We start from the raw sequence: 20,724 nt of genomic DNA, 5'->3' as shown, positions 1-20,724 counted from the left end.
AGACTAGAAGTTCCTGCAGGCCTGCCTGGAAAACACACACACACACACACACACACACACACGGAACACGTACACACACACACGTACACACACACACAAGCACACACACACACACACGGAAGTGCAGCTATCTCCATGACCTTGGAGATGAACTTGAAGGTCTGCCTGGACCCCGATGGCTTTTTGCTGAGCTGATGGTAATAGTACAAATACTGTTCAAGGTCCAGGTTCCTTGGTGAATGACATCTTCCAGGTCATCAGTCTTCCAGTGATGGCTCCACTCCAACAAGATCAGTAACTCCTCAAAAAGCAGCTGGCATCAAAAGGTGGCCAGGAATCCACAGATGTTCCCTTCATCCAGGTCTAACACCTCACTGGAGGCTCTTAGCTAACACCTTGTTCCTAAAACACATATGCAATGTCAATGTTTAGAAGAAGTAAACCAAGAATCAAATTTCATCTTTTTTTTGGTCGGTGATGGGGCCTGAACTCTGGGCCTGGGTGCTGTCCCTCAGCTCTTCAGCTCAAGGCTAGCACTCTACCACTTGAGCATCGCTCCACTTCTGGCTTTTTCTGTTTATGTGGTGCTGAGCAATCGAACCCAGAGTCCCATGCATGCAAAACAAGCACTGTACAACTGAGCCACCCCAAATTTCATCTTAATAGTTAAAGAGGAATGACACTGAACAAGATGCATTCTACTAAATAGCCAAGAAACCCCCACTTCTAAAATCCCATTAAAATTGTTCTAAGAAATTTGTATAATCAGCCAGGTGCCAGTGGCTCACGCCTGTAATCCTATCTAATCAGGAGGCTGAGTTCTGAGGGGCACGGTTCAAAGCCAACCCAGGCAGAAAAGTCCTCCCAATTATTGACTCAAAATCTAGAAGTGGTGCTGTGGTTAAAGTACTAGAGTGCTAGCCTGAAACACAAAGAGGCTCAGGGACAGTGCCCAGGCCCTGAGTTCAAGCCCCTTGGCTGACACCCTCTCCCTGACAAAAAATATAATCAGGTTCAAGCACTGGTGGCTCACACCTGTGATCCTGGCTACTCAGGAGGCTGAGATCTGAGGATTGTGGTTCAAAGCCAGCCAGGGCAGGAAAGTCTGAGACCCTTATCTCCAATTAACCACCAGAAAACTGGAAGTTTCACTTTGGGCCAAAGTGGTAGAGTGCTAGCTTTGAGCAAGAGGACAGGGATAGCACCTAGATCCTGAGTTCAAGCCTCATGACAGGAAAAAAATTAAACGCCTGCTTCTACTCTGCAGGTAAGCAGTAGGTACTCACTTGTAAACACATGTGGGGCACAGCAAATTGTCCTGCATGTGTCGGGGTGGGAAGATGCGGGCCGGAATCAGGAAGAGAGCACTGACTTTTCCTTTCTTCTTCTCAGGCACCCAGGGTTGTCCACCATGAAACTGCAGCTGAACCCAGCCATCCGTATTTCCAGGCAGACTTCGTCCATGGACCACACACCACTTGTCCCCTGGGGAAGAAAAGATTAAACATCAGCACACTCGATCTACAAGCTCAGGCAAGATGATTCTGGCCAGCCCCTTACTGCTTTTCTCTGCTGACAGCCCCAATACTGGACCCTGAAATCCCAAGGTCATTGTCACTTCATTCTGTTCTTTTCGAGAAGTGGCTTGTTCCAGATGAAACTTTAAAGCACTGAAGAAAAGGAAATAAGTACCTGACTTATATAACTGTAATCCCTTTGTACATCACCTTTATAATAATAATAGATGTGAAAAAAAATACTTTTAAGACAGCTAGGCTCTTTTGGCTCACTGTTGTAATCCTAGCTACTTAGGAGGCTGAGATCTTAGGATCGTAGTTCAAAGCCAGCCCTGGTGGTAAAGTCTGTGATTTTTTTTTTGGGGGGGTGGGGGTGGGGATGGTCGGTCGTGGGGCCACAGTACCACTTCCGGTTTTCTGATGGTTAATTGGAGATAAGAATCTCATAGACTTTCCTGCCCGGGCTGGCTTTGAACCATGATCCTCAAATCTCAGCCTCCTGAGTAGCTATGATTACAGCAGTGAGCCACAGGCACAGGCCTGTGTCTTGAGCAAAAACAGTTCAGGGACAACGCCTAGGCCCTGAGTACAAGCCCTACCACTGATAAAAAAAAAACATACATGTTTTAAGGCAAATTAGAGGTATGGCTCAAGTGGGGAAGTTGGAGAGCCTTAAGTGGAAAAAAGCTAAGTTCAACCTCAGTACCAAAACAAAAATTTAAAAAAAAAAGCAAATATTAAGGACTATGGCATTGTGGATGTACCTCAGTGGTAGAGCATTGTATTATATGTCAACCTATCATACACATACCATCAAAAACTCAGAACACCCAGCTAGGGACTGGTGGCTCACTCCTACAATCCTACTCAGGAGGGTTAAGATCCAAGGATGGGGCTGGGAATGTGGCTTAGTGGTAGAGTGCTTTTGTAGCATGCATGAAGCCCTGGGTTTGATTCCTCAGTACCACACAGAGGAAAAGCTGAAAGTGATGCTTGCAAGTGACAGAGTGCTAGCCTTGAGCAAAAGAAGTTCAGGGACAGTGCCCAAGCCCTGAATTCAAGGCCCAAAACTGGCCCAAAACAAACAAACAAAAAAAATATGACCTGAGGATAATGGTTGGAAGCCATTACGGGCATCAAAGTCCATTGAGGCTGGCACAGAGGAAAAAAATCAGAACACCCTAAAAGTTAAGGGGTCTCAACTCTAATAGCCACTGTATGATCTAAGATTATGGTCCTCTTGGATTGCATTTCCAATTATTTTTTTTGCCAGTCATGGGCCTGAACTCTGGGCCTGGGTGCTGTCTCTCAGCTCTTCAGCTAGCCCTCTACCACTTGAGCCACAGCACCACTTCCCGCTTTATGTGGTGCTGAGGAATCAAACCCAGGGCCTCATGTAAGACAAGCACTCTACCACTGAGCCACCTTCCCAGCCCTCCCATTATTCTTACAACATGTCTATTTACCTTAAGCCACACCTCCATATTTGGCTTTTTGATGGTTAATTGGAGATGAGTCTCAGACTTTCCTAAGCTGGCATTAAACCAGAATTCTCTCCTATCTCAGCCTCCTAGGTAGCTAGGATTATAGGTGTGAACCACGGGTACTTGCCTCTAGGGACGGTCTGAAAGAACTTGCTAGAGGGCTCACACCTCAATAGTTGATTTTAGACCCTGCCTTTACATTTCTTAAAGAAAGGAGAAGAGGGCTGGGAAGGTGGCTCAGTGGTAGAATGCTTGCCTTGCATGCATGAGGCCCTGGGTTTGATTCCTCAGCACCACATAAGAAAAAAGAAAAAAGCCGGAAGTGGCGCTCGCGTGGCTCAAAGTGGTAGAGTGCTAGCCTTGAGCTGAAGAGCTGAGGGACAGCGCCCAGGCCCAGAGTTCAGGCCCCACGACCAGACCCCCCCAAAAAAAAGAAGAATTAGAAGAAATTAATGTACTGCCTCTCAATGATACTAACAATTTAGGAAGATGGTTTTTAAGTGGGGTCTATAGCATTCTTACTATTGCCTGGGAAATGGTGAGAAACATAAAATCTCAGCTTCTGCCCCTCACTGGAATCAGAAAACACAGAATGGGATTTAGAAATAACTAGTAAGTGAGTTGATCCCTCCAATAGTTACTAGAAATCAGTGTTAACTGAACTTGTTTCCTTATTTAACTAGAACAACTTCTCCACTCAGGGCTTACCAGGGGCTGCTTTAGGTGCCTCTGTCTCCACCTCCTCTACGTGCCCGATGGCACTGGATGCGATCCTGGACCAGGAAGCCAATGTTGACTCTGGGGCAGATGAAGTTACTACAGTGGTACTAACTTCTTCATAGAAATCTGGGGGGTTCTGGATGATAGCCAACTGATCTTCAGGAATAGGAATTTCGCTGGACAAAGTCCCATCCAACTGTGACTTTTTCTGGAATATTTGCTCCTGATCCATGTTTTGTGTTCTCTGGCGAATACTCTTAATCCTGGCCTCCTTTGCGGTGCAAGGAATATTCTGCAAATTCTAAAATATCAGAGATAACGAGAAATTAAAATGTTATCAAATGTATGACCTCAGGGGCTGGGGAAAAGTGTGGTACAATCACCAAGACTATATTAAACAATATACTACATACTCTTGAAAATTGCTACTAGATTGTAACCACTGAGCAGGTTGTACATGCGCAGAATCTCATCTAATCAGGAGGTTGAGGAACAAAGGCTACATGAGTTCACTTCTGTCATTTTTGCTAAAAAACTGGAGGTAAGGGTGTCATGGACTTTCTCATCTGAGCTGGCTTCACGCCTCAATCTTCAGGCTCCTGAACTAGGATTGTATGTATAAGCCATCATTACCTAGTCTAAGCTTTTAAGTGTTTTCATAACAAAGTATGTAATATATGCTAACTTAATCTAGTCAGGTCACAATGTATTTTAAAATGTGGTGCCAGTTAAATATCTATCTATTAGTATACTATTTTTTGTTTGAATTGAGCTTAGCATCTTTAAGACTCAGGTTTCATTCCTCAGCACCTTGAGATACACACCACCACCACAACCAACAACAAACTTTATTTTTACCACTCTGTGTAGAGGTCAGCAAATGTAGTGAATTATTCTCTTAGACTCGAGGTGGAGAGAATAAAGTCCCTAAGACAATTCCTCTACTTATTTTCATGCTAAAGTTGGTATTTCGAGTAAGAATCAAACCTTCAACTAAGGTAGTTTTCCTTGAAATTAAGAAGTCACTCACATGGGGCATGCCTATAATCCTAGCTGCTCAGGAGGATGAGATCTGAGAATCTTGGTTGAAAATCAGCCCTGGCAGGAAAGTCTGTGAGACTCTTATTTCCAATTAAATCACATAAAAAGCTGGAAGTGGCCCTGTAGCCAAGGCCAAGAGTTCAAGCCTCAGGACCAGACCAAAAAAAGTTATTCCTGCAGAGTGGTGGTGTCTCACGCCTGTAATCCTAACTACTCAGGAGGCTGAGATCTGAGGATCACAGTTCAAGGCCAGCCCAGACAGTTATTTCCAATTAACCACCAGAAAACTAGAACTAGAGCTGTTATGACCTCAGGGTTGAGAAAAATCATAGAGGCACAGGCAAGGGTGACAAGGAGTTTTATTTGGCTGGCTGTGACTGCCTCATCCTAGGACTGAGAGCAGCCCCAACCTCCAAGTAGGACAGAGTTTATAAGTCAGAACCACAGGTGATAGTTTACGAAGCTCAAAAGATGATTGGTGCATGGATATTCTTCAACTGTGGTCAGGATCAGGCAGAAAGCATTCACGAGGTCAGAGATTCAGGATAGGAATTGGGGGTTATCAAGGAATGAAAAAACTGCGTTATTATATTCCCTACTGGTTTTTATGTCCATATCAAATCACCGATATGCAGAATCACCCTCAGATGACTACAAAGAATAGTTCTACATCAGTGTACCAATTCTAACCCTATTTATTCTTTGGCTGGTATAACCAGGTTATCTCAGAACTACCTCAAAATGATTAGCCGTGACTCTACTCAGCAGAGGTTACAGGAACAGAACAATCTGCTAGATTTTTTAAATTACAGTCAGATTCATATATACATATATATCTCCAGTTGCCTTACTTAGATGTCCAATGGGCATCTCAGATATTACAGGTACTAACAAAATTCTTGATTTTCACCAATGAAATGCACTTAACCTTTCCAGTCTCCTCATTTCAGCCCCACTATGTGCACACAGTTCCTCAGACCAAAAAACCTATAAGTGATTCTTTTTTTGTTTTTTAAATTCGGTCGTGGGGCTTGAACTCTGGGCTTGGGCGCTGTCCCTGCACTCTTCAGCTCAAGGCAAGCGCTCTACCACTTGAGCCACAACGCCACTTCCAGTTTTCAAGTGGTTTATTGGAGATAAGAGTCTCACGGACTTTCCTGCCCGGGATGGTTTTGAACCTGGATCCTCAGATCTCAGCCGCCTGAGCAGCTAGGATTACAGGTGTGAACCACTGCCCGGCTCTATAAGTTATTCTTAATTTTTCTTTTCATCCTTCCATCTGTAAGAAAAATCTACTGGTATTATTCCTCAAATCCAACTACTGGTCTTCATTATTACTTTAGCTCAAGCTACAACTGTCATCTCTTTCTAAATGTCTCTAAAAGTCTTCATTTTTTAGAGCAGCTAGAATGACCTACTCAAAGCCAAAATACCGAAGAATTTACAGCCATTATAGGAAACAGGATGATGTGGTCTCCTCCAGAGACTTCCTTGAACTTTCTCCAAACAGTGAAAGTGTCTTTCAGGTTGGAAGAGATAGGCTGGATCTGAACTGTGCTGCAGCAGTGTCTCCAGTAGCTTAGATGGACTGTCACACTTCCTTCTGTGTTACCAGCAAATTTCTACACAGGCTGGTTAAGGATACATTACATAGGCTTAGCAGGCTGAGGCCACTAAGTTTTTTTTGTTTTTTTTTTTTTTTTTTGAGGCCACTAAGTTTTAAGCAGTGGCCTCTGAGTAATTTAGCAGGTGACAACCAGATACTTTTCCACACTTGCATACCCATTACCACTGTTTTCCATGCCATTTTAATCCTATCCTGCCTCATTTAAAAAAAAAAAAAAAAAAAGACTGATCCCTTGATCTTAAAAGGGATTGATGGTTGGAGATCCATTTTCTGTAACTTTTTCAAGCTGACTCAGGGGCACTGACCCTAGCTAGCCAGGAACTTATGTTAGCCAGTTTTTACCAAGAGGTTGCCAGAATCAGGTATCTAAATTTCCTATGCAAGCCTTTAGAGAGATCTCAACAGAGGCATAACCTCAGATCCACAAACCTACTTTCTTGAATAAATTAATTTGACTGGCAAGTTCCTGCCCAATTACCAAGTAGATAGACATGGGCATTAGAAAGACACGCTTCCTATGACCTCCCTGCTCTGATTACTTTTTGAAGGGCCAAGAAAGTGACTCCAGAGTCTGACACCATCTCTGCCATCAGAGCAGTGGCTTTTAACTGCCTCTGGATGCTCCATCATTATCAAGGTCACAGGAGATAAAAAGCCCCTTTGGACCAGGTGCTGGTAGCTCATGCCTGTAATCGTACCTACTCACAAGGCTGAGATCTGAGGATCGTAGACCAAAGCCAGCCCAGGCAAAAAAGTCCCTTAAGACTCTTATCTCCAATTAACCACTCAGAAAACTAGAACTGGCGCTGTGGCTCAAGTAGTAGAGTGCTAGCCTTGAGCTGAAGAGCTTAGGGACAGCACTCAGGCCCAGAGTTCAAGCTCCAGTCAAACTCCAGAACTGACAAAAAAAAAAACGAATTCCACACATTCAGACTTGACAAACAAGGAATCTCAGAGCATCTTTTTGTTTTTTCTAAAATGTTTCTAGGGCTGGGAAGGTGGCTTAGTGGTAGAGTGTTTGCATTGCATGCATGAGGCTCTGGGTTCGATTCCTCAGCACCACATAAGCAGAAAAAGCCTGAAGTGGGGCTGAGGCTCAAGTGGTAGAGTGCTAGCCTTGAGTTGAAGAGCTGATGGACAGCACCCAAGCCCAGAGTTCAGGCCTCACGACCGGAAAAAAAAAAAATCCCTTCCTTCCCTTTTGGGGGCTGGGAAGGTAGCTCAGTGATAGAGCACTTGCCTTGCATGCTCGAGGCCCTGGTTTCAATTCCTCAGCACCACATAAAAAAAAGCCAGAAGTGGCGCTGTGGTTCAAGTGGTAGAGTGCTAGCCTTGGGCTGAAGAGCTGAGGGACAGCACCCAGGCTCAGAGTTCAGGCCCCATGACCGGACCCCCAAAAAATAAATAAAATGTTTCTAATTACAAAATGGCATTGAAACCAAATTCACACAGACATACTTTTTTTTTGGGGGGGGGGGGCGGGGAGGGTCCCGTGGTGGGGGCCTGAACTCTGGGCCTGGGCACTGTCCCTCAGCTCTTCAGCTTAAGGCTAGCGCTCTACCACTTGAGCCACAGCGCCACTTCCGGCTTTTTTCTTTTTCTTATGTGGTGCTGAGAAATCGAACCCAGGGCCTCATTCATGCAAGGCAAGCGCTCTACCACTGAGCCACCTTCCCAGCTTCCCAGACATACTTTTTTAAACCCTCCTTACACCTCAAGGGGCAGTTTTAGAAATACCAATCACAATACCCATTTCAGTGTCCTTGCACACGGAAAAGAGGACTACGATTGGCACCCAGCCCATCCTACAGAATGGGCCTATACTCATCCTTCTCCTTAGGGTTAGATGAATTGCCTTTGTGCCAGCTTACCCTCTTCCAGCTTGCATAGACTCTCCACTAGGGCCTGTCCTACCATGCATGGACTGGCTGAGAGGAACCTTTTCCAGTTCACCCCTTACCCAAAAAACACAGGCCCATAGGCCCATTTCCTGTCCTTTCTACTGCAGTTTTAGACAGAATGGACAAAGTCTTTGGCAGTAAGAAACAAACTTTTACATTTAAATTTCTAATACTTATCCCCTCCTTATTCCCCACTTAGCAGAAAGGAAACGAATCCCAAGTTCCCAATGCCTCTTTGCTAGGCCAGATAACTTGATTGAACAGTCTTATGCACCAAAACACCAGGTTTTTGGGGGCTGGGAAGGTGGCTTAGTGGTAGAGCGCTTGCCTTGCATGCATGAGGCCCTGGGTTCGATTCCTCACCACCACATAAGCCAGAAAAAAAAAAGCTGGAAGTGGCACTGTGGCTCAAATGGTAAGAGTGCTAGCCTTGAGCTGAGGAGCTGAGGGATAGTGCCCAGGCCCAGAGTTCAGGCCCCATGATCGGACCAAAAAAAACCAAACAGACAAACAAACAAAAAATACACCAGATTTTTTAAATTTGCAAATTAGAGAATCCTTAGAAGATCTTTTTAAATGCCCAAACCTGATGATCTTTTTGGAGCTTAAGTGCACCCGTTTACCAATTTTTTTACCTTTTTTTTACAGCATGCTGACAATTGTTATCTTGAACATGTTTACCTACATATACATACTCATACAAATGGTTGTTCACAAAAGATGTTAAAGAACACAAAAATAAGACAAACTTTTTTTTTGGATAACACCTATTACCTTTTCCCAAACTGTTTAAAACAGGTTGGGGGAAGGGTCAGTCGTGGGGCTTGAACTCTGGGCCTGGGTACTGTCCCTCAGATGCTCAGCTTAAGGCTAGCGCTCTTCCACTTGAGCCACAGCACTACTTCTGGTTTTCTGGCTGTTTTTTGAAGAGTCTCACGGACTTTCCTGCCCAGGCTGGCTTTCAACCATGATTCTCAGATCTTAGCCTCCTGAGTAGCTAGGATTATAAGCATGAGCACCAGCACCTGGCTTTTTAACATCTTTTTTAATTTTAAATTTTATTGTAAAGATGCTGTACAGAAGGTTAACAGTTACATGAGTAAGGTAATGAGTACATTTCTTGTCCAGCATTGTTATCCACTTATTTTTCTCTTACTATCCCTTCCCTCCTCCAGACAAAATTTTTGTTTTGTTTTGTTTTGGTCAGTCGTGGGGCTTGGGCCTGGGCACTGTCCCTCAGCTCAAAGCTAGAACTCTACCACTTGAGTGAGCCACAGTGCCACTTCTGGTTTTCTAGTCATTTTTTTTTTGGGGGGGGGGGTCCAGTGGTGGGGCCTGAACTCTGGGCCTGGGCGCTGTCCCTCAGCTCTTCAACTCAAGGCTAGCGCTCTACCACTTGAGCCACAGCACCACTTCCAGCTTTTTTTCTTTTTGCTCATGTGGTGCTAGGGAATCGAACCCAGTGCCTCATGCATGCGAGGCAAGCACTCTACCACTGAGCCACCTTCCCAACCCTCTAGTCATTTTTATTGGAGATAAGAGTCTCACAGACTTTCCTGCCTAGGCTGGCTTTGAACCATGATCCTCAGATCTCAGCCTCCTGAGTAGCTAGGATTACAGACATGAGCCACAGGTGGCGGGCCAGTTGGCTTTTTTAATACCTTCAGTTGGAGGAAGGCTGAGTAGTGGTCACCTAAAACTAATCCGGCCTGACTTTCTTTTATCCACTTTAAGACAAGAGCACTTTACAACTTTTTAACACTGCCAGGACCAGGCAAATGTCTGGACCAAGCTTACAACTGTTTCTTTAGCCAGACTGCTAGAGGACCAAACCAGGCCTGTAACCTCTGGCCTGCTACCACACAGGAACATAGCAGGCCTGTGACTGGGCCCAGTCATGTCCAAATAGACAACAACAACAACCAAAAAAAACAGAAAACAATAATCCACATTTAAGACTGATACCATTAAAAAACAAAACAAAACCTGGGGCTGGGAAGGTGGCTCAGTGGTAGAGCGCTTGCCTTGCATGCATGAGGCCCTGGGTTTGATTCCTCAGCACCACATAAACAGAAAAAGCCTGAAGTGGTGCTGTGGCTCAAGTGGTAGAGCGCTAGCCTTGCGCTGAAGAGCTGAGGGACAGCACCCAGGCCCAGAGTTCAGGCCCCACAACCGGACCCCCCCCCCCACCAAAAAAAAAGAATCATTTAAAATATATAGCACAAAATACTCCAAAACCATACAGTACAAAAGCATTGAGTCCTTTCAGAAATATTATTACCTGGCAGATGAGGAAAGTAGCTATGCTTCCCATTCCACAGTGAGGCAGTTTGCTTCCACTACTTTGCTAGAAAGCCTTCCATACTCACTGACTCTATAGTTATTGGGAAATAAATGAGTTTAGATCCCTAGAGCGCTAGTCTTGAGCTGAAGAGCTGAGGGACAGCGCCCAGGCCCAGAGTTCAGGCCCCACGACCGGACCCAAAAAAAAAAAAAAAAAACAGACAAGACCAAAAACAAAAGCTAAGTTGGGGCCTAGCGGGCCCCCAGTTCATCCCTATCAGGCAGTCTCTCACCTTGCCACAGCCTATCAATAATACCAAAAGACAGAAGACAGACAAGTAGCCACAAACAGCCCACACGACTTCCCAAGGAAGTCCCAGATGACTTTTCAAAGAAACCCTAGATGACTTCCCAAGGTAGTCCCAGATGGCTTCTTAAGGAAGCCCCAGGAGGTGCAGGTGACATCTCTTCCTGGCTCAGACTTGGGAAGTAATACTGCGTCCAGCCTTCCACTGAGTCCCCCCCAGATGCAGGCCTACCCAGACTCACCCCTGGGTCCACATTGGTCCTGGGGAGACAGACACTTGAGCCAGGCTCTCTCTCCCCTGAGGAGTGAGGCACTCACCTATGGGTTTCTCAGGGGCCAAGCTCCCATGCCATCCAAATGGATTTTCCCAGTCAGGGAACCAATGCAGTGACCTCAAGATGGAAAAAATCCAGAAGCACGAGCAAAGGTGAAAAGGTAACGCAGCCCCAACCTCCACTAGGGCCAAGCTTATATAGGTCAGAACCACACACACATGTGGCAGTTTACAGAAGCTCAAAGATGACTGGGGGTGGGGATATTCTCAGCTGTGGTCAGGTTCAGGCAGAGAATATTCTGGAGGCCAGAGATTCAAGATTGGAATTGGGGGTTATCAAGGAATGAGAAAAAGCTGGGACAGAGCAGTGACTCACTGTGGTAAAACGTTAGCCCTGAACAGAAAAGCTCAAGAAAAGTGCACAGGCCCTGAGTTAAATCCCCATTGACCACCACCACCACCACCAACAACAACAAAAGAAGTTACTCACATGTTGCTCTGGGTAAGCTTTCTGGCAAATTCGCTTATATGCCTCCAATTTCTAAGAAAAAAAGAAGAAACTGGTTAGTGGGAGGTCCTGCTCCTCCTCCAGGGAACACACCTGCCCTCTGGTGCTCACCGGCCCTTTGCTGCTGAGTTTCAACTTCTGGCACCAAGCTCGCAGAGTGTCCCTGTGGAGCAAGTTGACTGGAGGTAGTTCAGAGGGCAGGGGAGGAATTGGGATCTTCTTTTTAGGTGTTGGTGTCTTGTCTTCCTCTTTCTTGATGGAAGAGGAATCTGAAGAATGGGATAAAATGAGTAATTATTAACATTTTAGTGACCTGAGCTTTTTACAAGTTTAATCACGGATAAACTTTCATCATCAGATTTCTAGTGTTCAAGCGGATGTACAATAATTAATACCCAAAGACCACAGAACTTTCAAGGGACAGAAAACCTAAGGCTCAAAACTCCAAAATCTCAATTCTGCTTCTTAAAACTTCCAACAACTCAACAGGCATTTTACTCCTTTGTGAAACATTCTGTTGACAAAATCCAGGTTGGAGAATAGGGAACATCTGAAGTCCTGACAGTCATGTTAAGTGATATTAGGGTTCTACCTTAACTGCAGAGTGCTTGACTAACATGCAAACTCGGAGTTTCCTTCCCAGCCACTCCCCTGCCACACACACACAAACTTTTAAGTTGCACAGTGGCTTGTGGCTCAGACCTGTAATTCTGGCTGCTCAGAAGGCTGTAATCTCAGGATTATGGTTAGAAGCCAGCCCAGGCAGAAAAGTTCAATGAGATGCTTATTTCCAATTAACCCCCCAAAACCCAAAAGTGGAGCTGCTGTCCAAAGTGGTAAAGCACCAGCCTAAGGGACAGTGGCCCGGATCTGAGTTCAAGCCCCAGTATCAGCACGCACGCGTGCACGCGCGCAAACACACACACACACACACACACACACACACACAAACTGGGCCTAGTGGCATATAATTATCCTATGCAAATTGCCAACAGCTAATCTTCACAGCAGCCTTCATCCCCATCTCTTATCAAGGTTAGGCAATATCTGAGCTTACGTTCAGACCCAATTATGTTATGAGAGTTTAAGGATAGGAAGGGATCCATTTTTTTCTGAGTCAACCACAATAAAAAGCAGCTTGGAATTAAGTTGTGCTTCAAAGGAAGTTCAGGATACGAGAATGCAGAATGGAGATTTCTCTGCCTTCAGAAAAATTCCTGTTTTTCTTTTCTTTTTTTTCAGATGTGAGTCTGTGGGATCTGAGGATTTGTAAACATCTTGGCCTTGTCATTGTCAAACGATTTACCTCGTTTTCTTCCTTTCGATGATGTTGCTCCCAACGATGTACTTGGTTCCTCTTCTTGCTTCAACTTCTTTGTCAAGTTTGACTAGAGACAGAGGAACAGGTTAGTCTTACTACTCTAGTTTCTGATCTTCAGACCCTTCCCCTTCGGCTTCAAGCTAACACATTAAATACCCAAGTAGTCAGTGCAAATGGCTATACAGTGTGCAGTTTCCTCTAAGTAACATTTTTTTTTTCTTTTTTGCCAGTCCTGGGGCCTGAACTCAGGGCCTGGATACTTCTGTCCCAGAGCGTCTTTTGCTTAAGGCTAGCATTCTACCACATGAGCCACAGCACCACTTCTGGCTTTTTCTGTATATGTGATGCTAAGGAATCAAACCCAGGGCGTCATGCACGCTAGGCAAGCACGCTACCACTGAGCTACCTTCCCAACCCTCTCAGTAACATTTTTTGCTTGTTGGTCCTGGGGGGTTAAACTCAGGGCCTGGTTGCTTTTCCTAAGCATTGTTGCTCAATGCTGGTGCTCTAGCACTTGAGCAACAGTTCCATTTCTAGATTGTTGCTGTTTGATTGGAGATTAATCTCCAATTAAACTTGGACAGGAAACTTGGACAGGCTGGGCTGAGTCAAACCATGATCCTCAGATCTGAGCCTCCTGAGCAGCTAAAATTAATAGGTCTGAGCCACTAGTATCAGACCCATTTCTTCATTCTTGATCTCTTACAGAGAAATAATTTTCTCACACATTGATTGTTCTTAGTAGGAAGATTACCACCCATCTTACTTCGTCACTTGTCTCTCTCTCCCTTATCAAACTCACAAAATTCTCTCCTTTCCAAAATCATAACATACAGCTAGTTGGACTTTCTGAGTCCCAGGATACTTTTACTTACACTCTTAAACCTTCCTTAGTCCACCATCACAGTCTTGAGTCAAGTGTTTTGCCAAGCAGCCTTTCTAACCCTTCAAGATAAGTGAAATCTACCTGATTCCCAACCCTTGTCAACTGTAATTTTATATTCGTATTTATAATCTGATTAAAGCCTGGGAATCCATTGATCAGATAATCCCGACCCTAAAAGGTTGGATTTTCCCTCTGGTGCTGTTAGCTGTTCACTCCATTAGTTTATTGTATTAAAAGGAACAAAACGGGTACTGGGAATAAGTTGTTCGTTTTTTTTTTTTCTCTCCTCCCCAGTAAATTGTTGCTTACAGAGAAATAAATATGAATTAGGCCTCTCTTTACTTTTAGAAGTAGACCTACCTGGCTCATACCTGTATCTCTTGCTTACTTAGGAAGCTGAGATTTGAGGACCACGGTTCAAAGCCAGCACCCCAGCAGAACAATTCATGGTAATTTTGGGGGGGGATGCGGGTTGGTCATGGGGCTTGAACTCAGGGCCTGGACACTATCCCTGAGCTTTTTCACAAGGTTAGCCCTCTACCACTGTGATCCACAGTTCCACTTCCAGTTTTCTGGTGGTTAACTGGAGATAATCTCCTTTCTTGCCTGGGCAGCTTTGAATGGTGATCCTCTGATCTCAGCCTTCTGAGCAGCTAGTGTTACAAACATAAGCCACCAGCACCTGGCTCATGGGCCTCCAGAGCAGCAGCAGGACAGAAGTGTAGCTATGGCTGCAACAGGAGAGCATCAACTTTGAGCAAAAAAGCTAAGGGACAACAGAATTCATCAGACCCTGAGTTCCAGCCTAGTACATTAACAAAATAAACCAATGTAAGAAACTAGTAACAATGAGATGTAGAAGCTGAGGTTTCCACATCACACCCTAATGCGTAGGACAAACAAGCTAGGAGGAAGTTAAACACAAACTAAATCTCAGGTCCAAGAATTCCAAACCTCAGCTCTTCCAAGCATCACTCCACAGGGGCTGGGATGGAGTCAGATTAACATATGTGTGGCACTTTTACATTCTAACCCAGTTTCATTTATATTTAAACTTTACATTTACATAATCCTTTCACTAAGCCTTCACGTTGGTGCCCACTCCAGCCTTAATTTCTTTGTCCGTGTGTGCCAATCCTGGGATTTGCAATCAGGGCCTAAGCACTGTCCCTGAGCTTCATTTGCTCAACTCTAACACTTTACCACTTGAGCCACAGTGCCACTTCTAGCTTTCTTTGTTTATGTTGTACTGAGAAATCAAATCTTGGGCTTCATGCATGCTAGGCAAGCACTCTACCACTAAGCCACATTCCCAGCCCCAGCCTTAAAATTGAAAAAGATAAAAATGGCTAGTTTTAAGGAAAGAGGCTAAGAGCACTCTAGTTTCTCAGCCTGTGTAGTTGGGAATCTGCTTTGGTTTTCACTTAGGCCTGGTTCCTTAGGTATAAGAACCCTGGTTTAGGGTTTGTATTCTTAGCATGGAAAAGGGCATGGCGGGTAGGGTAGTTTTGGTATCTAGTCTCAGCTACCATCTCTTCCAAAATGATCACCCCAGTGAGTCAGTGACTCATGCCTGTAAATCCTAGCTACTCGGGAAACTGAGATCTGAGAGTTGAGATTTGATGTAAGACTTGGTAGGAAGAAAAGACCTTGAGACGCTTTTTCTCCAATTAACCACCAAGAATTTTGGAAATGGATTGTGGTTCAAGTGGTAGGGCACCAACCTCCTCGAGTTAAAAGGCTTAAGGACAGAACCAAGCGCTGAGTTCAAGCCCTAGTAGTGGCAAAAAAAAAACCCTCCAAAAGCCCAGTAAACACAAATAAATAATAATAATGATAATAATAATAATAATAATAATTAGAAGTGAAGCTCTAACCTTATGGGAAAAAAACGATTAGTTAGAGCGCAGGCCCTGAGATCGAGTCCCAAGACCCACACAAAAATCCAAACAAAAAGCAACAAAAACCCCACAAGGCATTCCTTCAAAATCACAGCAGAGATCCTCGCTTTCGTGTCTTCAGAGGTAGCTTGAGAGTGTTTTTTCTTTTTTGAGGGGTTGTGCTGGGATTGGAAACCAGGGCCTAGAGCAGGCCAGGCAGGAGCTCTACCCATGCGACCTTCCCAGCCTCTCTTTGCATTGGAAAACGTATCCCCTCTCCCCCCCCCCCCCCCCCCCGCCCCATCCCAACCCCAAAGAAAGATCTAGTGTGCTCAAGAGCAGAGACCCCAGACCCACGACAGAGAACAACCCACCAACACCGTTCTTACCTCCTTGCTTCTGCTGTTCTCCATGCTCAGGCTAAGAAGTTGGAAGTGTTTGAAAAGGTCTCCCGGCTCCTAAAGGGCTCCTGGCCTCAGAGCGTCCTTAGAGAAATCTCCTCCCACTTCCTGTGGCCACTGGGCCTCTCTCTCCCCTCCCCCCCATCCCGCCCCCTCCCCCGCCCCCACAGTTCGTGCAGGTTAAAATTCTGTGCTGCCTTCCTCGGGAAGCTGCTGATCTAGGGTTGAATTATTACAACCATTCTGGGCCCTTTTCTGTGACCTTCTTAAGGTTTTATCCAAGGTATGGTTCAACAGGATGGTAGGAGGTTGGAAACCTTCAGAATGTGACAAAAGGGAAAAGCAGAAGTCGATCCAGAACAGGACATGGGAGAGGATTTAATGGTGGAACTGACAGAAACCATAAAAATCAAGTCTTGGGGCAAGGAAAGAGGCTCAGTGGTAGAGTGCTTGCCTTGCATGCATGAGGCCCTGGGTTCGATTCCTCAGCAGTACATAAGCAGAAAAAGGTGGAAGTGGTGCTGTGATTCAAATGGTAGAGAGCTAGCCTTGAGCTGAAGAGCTGAGGGACAGTGCCCAGAGTTCAGACCCCACGACTGACCCCCCCCCAAAAAAATCAACTTCTTTTATACTTGGATCATTCCATTTATGATGTGAATTTCAGATTCAAGCATTTCCTTATCTATCTATCTAGGCTGGTGCTCTACCACTTGAGCCACATATCTACATCCATCTTTTTTCCTGCACAATTGGAGAGAAGAGTCTCAGGGACTTTCCTGACTGGGCTGGCTTTGAATGTCAAAGTTCAGATCTCAGCCTCCTTAAGTAAATAGTTTATTGTGGAGGTGTGGAACCAGGGGACCACTGCAGAATCTACCTCCAGCCCAAGAAACTCTATTTTAACTTTTGCACTGATAACAATTCTTTTTTATTTTTTATTTTTTATTTTTTGGTCATGGGGCTTGAACTCTGGGCCTGGATGCTGTCCCTCAGCTCTTCAGCTCAAGCAAGCCCTCTACAACTTGAGCCACAGCACCACTTCCGGCTTTTTCTGCATATGTGGTGCTAAGGAATTGAACCCCAGGGCCTCATGCATGCAAGGCAAGCACTCTACCACTGAGCCACCTTCCAGCCCCCGAAATTCTATTTTTAAAACTCAGTTATCAGTTGTCATTATTACCAATTTTTCAGATAACTACAGTGTATATAAATTTTTATCGGTTACTTGCTTGAATGCACCAGTAGGATCAAATCTACTGATTCTAAACAATAATTTGCAAAATCCAACTAGAGAAGTTGGCAAGGATCCTGAAATGGAAGGGATTTCCTATGCTTAGAAGCAGTGGTTTGGGGATTAAAACCTGATTTTGTTACCTCATAAGGGCATAGTCCTTTATGCCTGTGATCTTTTCACCTGGCAGGCACAGACAGGATTAAGAGTTGAGGAAGGCTGAGAATGTGGCTTAGTGGTAGAATGCTTGCTTAGCATGCATGAAGCCCTGGTTTTGATTCCTAAGTACCACATGTGGTAGAGTGCTAGCCTTGAGCAAAGAAACGCAGGGACAGTGCCCAGGCCTTGAGTTCAAGCCCCAGGACCGGCAAAAAAAAAAAAAAAAAGGTTCAAGGAATCTAGGCACTGGTGGCTCAAACCTGTAATCCTTGCTATGCAGGATTGAGGTTTGAAACCAGCCTGAGTTGGAAAATCCATGAGTTAACCACCCCAAAACTAGAAGCCCTGGCTAGGTCCTGAGTTCAAGCCCAGAAACTGAAAAGAAAGAAAAAGAAAGGGCGCTGGGAAGGTGGCTCAGTGGTAAAGTGCTTGCCTTGTATACATGAGGTCCTGGGTTCGATTCCTCAGCACACATAAGCAGAAAAAGCCAGAAGTGGGGCTTAGGCTCAAGTGGTAGAGCGCTGGTCTACAGCTGAAGAACTGGAGGACAGCACCCAGGCCCAGATTTTGGGCCCACAACCAAAAAAAAAAGAAAGAAAAGAAAAAGAAACAGGGCTGGGAAGGTGGCTTAGTGGTAGAGTGCTTGCCTTGCATGCCTGAGGCCCTGGTTCGATTCCTTAGCACCACATAAAAAAAAAGAAAAAAGCCAGAAGTGGCGCTGTGGCTCAAGTGGTAGAGCACTAGCCTTGAGCTGAAGAGCTGAGGGACAGTGCCCAGGCCCAGAGTTCAGGCCCCATGACTGGACCCAAAAAAAAAAAAAAAGAAAGAAAGTTCATTCAAGAGGAGTCTGGGCTGAAAACTAAGACCTTTTCTTCAAAAGTATCAAGGAAGCCAGTTATTGCTGAAAATTGAATTCTAAGTATTCTGAGGTATGAAGGTCAAGGTTGGCAGCCAGTTTTACTAGACACAGATGGGATCACTATTGACAATTAACCACCAAAAAGTTGAAACAATGCAGTTTACAAATGCAGCAATGGTACCCAGTAGACATATTGAAAATAAACCACACAATTTATGGGTGAGGATGGGAGGAAAAACCTGGGAGAGAACAAGGGAAGGGATGACATTGTCCAAAAAGAAACATACTTCTCACCTGACTTATATAACTAACTCCTCTGTACATCACCTTTATAATAACTTAAAAAAAATTGAAGCTGGAACTAGAGGTATTGCTTAAGTTGTGAAGCTCATCCTTGAGCAAAGTAACTGGTGGAGAAAGATGGATTCCAAGCCCCAGTTGTGGCACAAAGGAAGGAAGGGAGGGAGAGAGGGAGGGAGGGAGGAAGGGAAAGAAGGATGGAGGAAGGACTGAAGATGGTGCTAGAATGCTTTCCTGGCACTAGAGGCTAAGAAAATATTGTACCAACCATTAAAAAAATGAATTAGCAGGGCTGGGAAGGTGGCTCGGTGGTAGAGCGCTTGCTTTGCATGCATGAGGCCCCGGGTTCGATTCCTCAGCACCACATAAGCAAAAAGAAAAAAGCCAGAAGTGGCGCTGTGGCTCAAGTGGTAGAGCACTAGCCTTGAGCAGAAGAGCTGAGGGACAGCGCCCAGGCCCAGAGTTCAGGCCCCATGACCGGATCCCCCTCCCCCCCCAAAAAATGAATTAGCATCCAGAAGGATTGAGGGGAAGGTACAGAATTCAAAGGACAAAGGGTGAAAGACTGCAGCAGTAGAGCTCACTGGACTCTGATGAAAATGAACTATACTACTCATGGGTTGAGAGGGGGACAGTGGACGGGACAGACTGGGACCGGGAGAGAGTGAGGGAACAGAAGACACTGTACAAAGGAAATGTAGTCATCTGACTCATATAATTATAATCCCTCTGTATATTACCTCTATAATAACAATAAAGTAAATTTTAAAAAAGAATTAGATGCCATTCTAAATACAAAATCAATTAGTAAAATTTAATTTAAAACGTTTATTCAAATATTTGGGCAGTGGTAGCTCCTATCTATAATCTTAGCTAATGTTGAGACTGAGCTTTGAGGATAAACAGTTCAAAGCCAGCCTAGGTAATTCAGTACAGGAGATTTAATTCCAAATAACCACCAAAAAGCCCAAAGTGATGGTGTGACTCAATAGGTGGAGAGCCAGCCTTGAGAGAAAAAGCCAAGCCACAGTTTAAGACCCCCAGTTTAAGCCCCAGTACTTGCAATCGTGTGTGTGTATGTGTGTGTGCGCTTGCATGTACATGTGCACACACAATTAAAATAATATTTGAGCATAACCGGAAATAATATTACTGAGGTCTTGAACCAAACAAAAAGCTGGTATCTTTCTATTGAGCTTGCTGGAGTTGTGAAAATTTATATACAATCTTGAGTAAAGCACAATCAATTAGGGTTTTACATTCTCAAAAGCAGAGAATTAAGTAAATAGGAGTAATTAAGGTGGGTTTTCCCCCCTTTGGAGCAGGAGAATTTGCTTACTCAAGGCTAGGGCTCTACCACTGGTGCCTCATCACCAGCCCATTATTACAGCTTTTTTTTTGCAAGTTTTGGGGCTTAAGCCAGGGCCTAGGCACTGTCCCTGAGCTTTCTTTGCTCAAGGCTAGCATTCTACCATTCTACCACTTGAGCCACAGTGTCACTTCTGGTTTTTTTTTTGTTGTTCATGAGGAATTGAACCCAGGGCTTCATGCATGCTAGGCAAGCACTCTACCACTAGGCCACATTCCCAGCCCTATTATTACAGTTTTTTTGTTTTTTTTTGGGGGGTCCGGTTGTGGGGCCTGAACTCTGGGCCTGGGTGCTGTCCCTCAGCTCTTCAGCTCAAGGCTAGCACTCTACCACTTGAGCCACAGCACCACTTCCGGCTTTTTTCTTTTTGCTTATGTGGTGCTGGGAAATCGAACCCAGGGCCTCATGCATGCAAGGCAAGCGCTCTACCACTGAGCCACCTCCCCAGCCCTTATTACAGTTTTGTATGGAAGATTTCTTACAAAAATATTTAATAGTTAAAAAAAAAAAAAGCCAGCTGCCAGTGGCTCATGTCTATAATCCTACCTATTCAGGAAGGTAAGATATGAGAATTGTGGTTCGAAGCCAGCCCAGGCAGGAAAGTCTTTGAGAGTCTTATCTCCAATTAATCATGGAAAAAACCAGAAGTGGTGCTG

The 20,724-nt window shown here is 44.8% G+C and overlaps 1 protein-coding gene and 1 non-coding gene across 2 annotated transcripts; both read right to left on the bottom strand.

Annotated features, from left to right (window-relative positions):
* Positions 1-371: 371 nt before the first annotated feature.
* Dppa4 (developmental pluripotency associated 4) lies at positions 372-16,162 on the bottom strand. Its single transcript, XM_070028870.1, has 7 exons — positions 16,139-16,162; positions 12,969-13,050; positions 11,774-11,931; positions 11,645-11,695; positions 3,710-4,013; positions 1,287-1,485; positions 372-402 (listed from the first exon to the last, which is right to left on the bottom strand). The coding sequence occupies exons 1-7, from the start codon at positions 16,160-16,162 to the stop codon at positions 372-374; spliced, it is 849 nt and encodes a 282-aa protein (XP_069884971.1).
* A 4,282-nt stretch (positions 16,163-20,444) lies between these two features.
* Trnaa-ugc (transfer RNA alanine (anticodon UGC)) lies at positions 20,445-20,513 on the bottom strand. Its single transcript has one exon. It is a non-coding gene; the product is annotated as a tRNA-Ala (tRNA).
* Positions 20,514-20,724: the final 211 nt, after the last annotated feature.

The sequence above is a fragment of the Dipodomys merriami genome, unplaced genomic scaffold (assembly GCF_024711535.1).
Source record: "Dipodomys merriami isolate MVZ:Mamm:240054 unplaced genomic scaffold, mDipMer1.0.p SCAF_2, whole genome shotgun sequence".
Classification (NCBI taxonomy): Eukaryota; Metazoa; Chordata; class Mammalia; order Rodentia; family Heteromyidae; genus Dipodomys; species Dipodomys merriami.
Note: the sequence above shows the minus strand (reverse complement) of the source record. Positions and strands in the feature narration are given on the sequence as shown.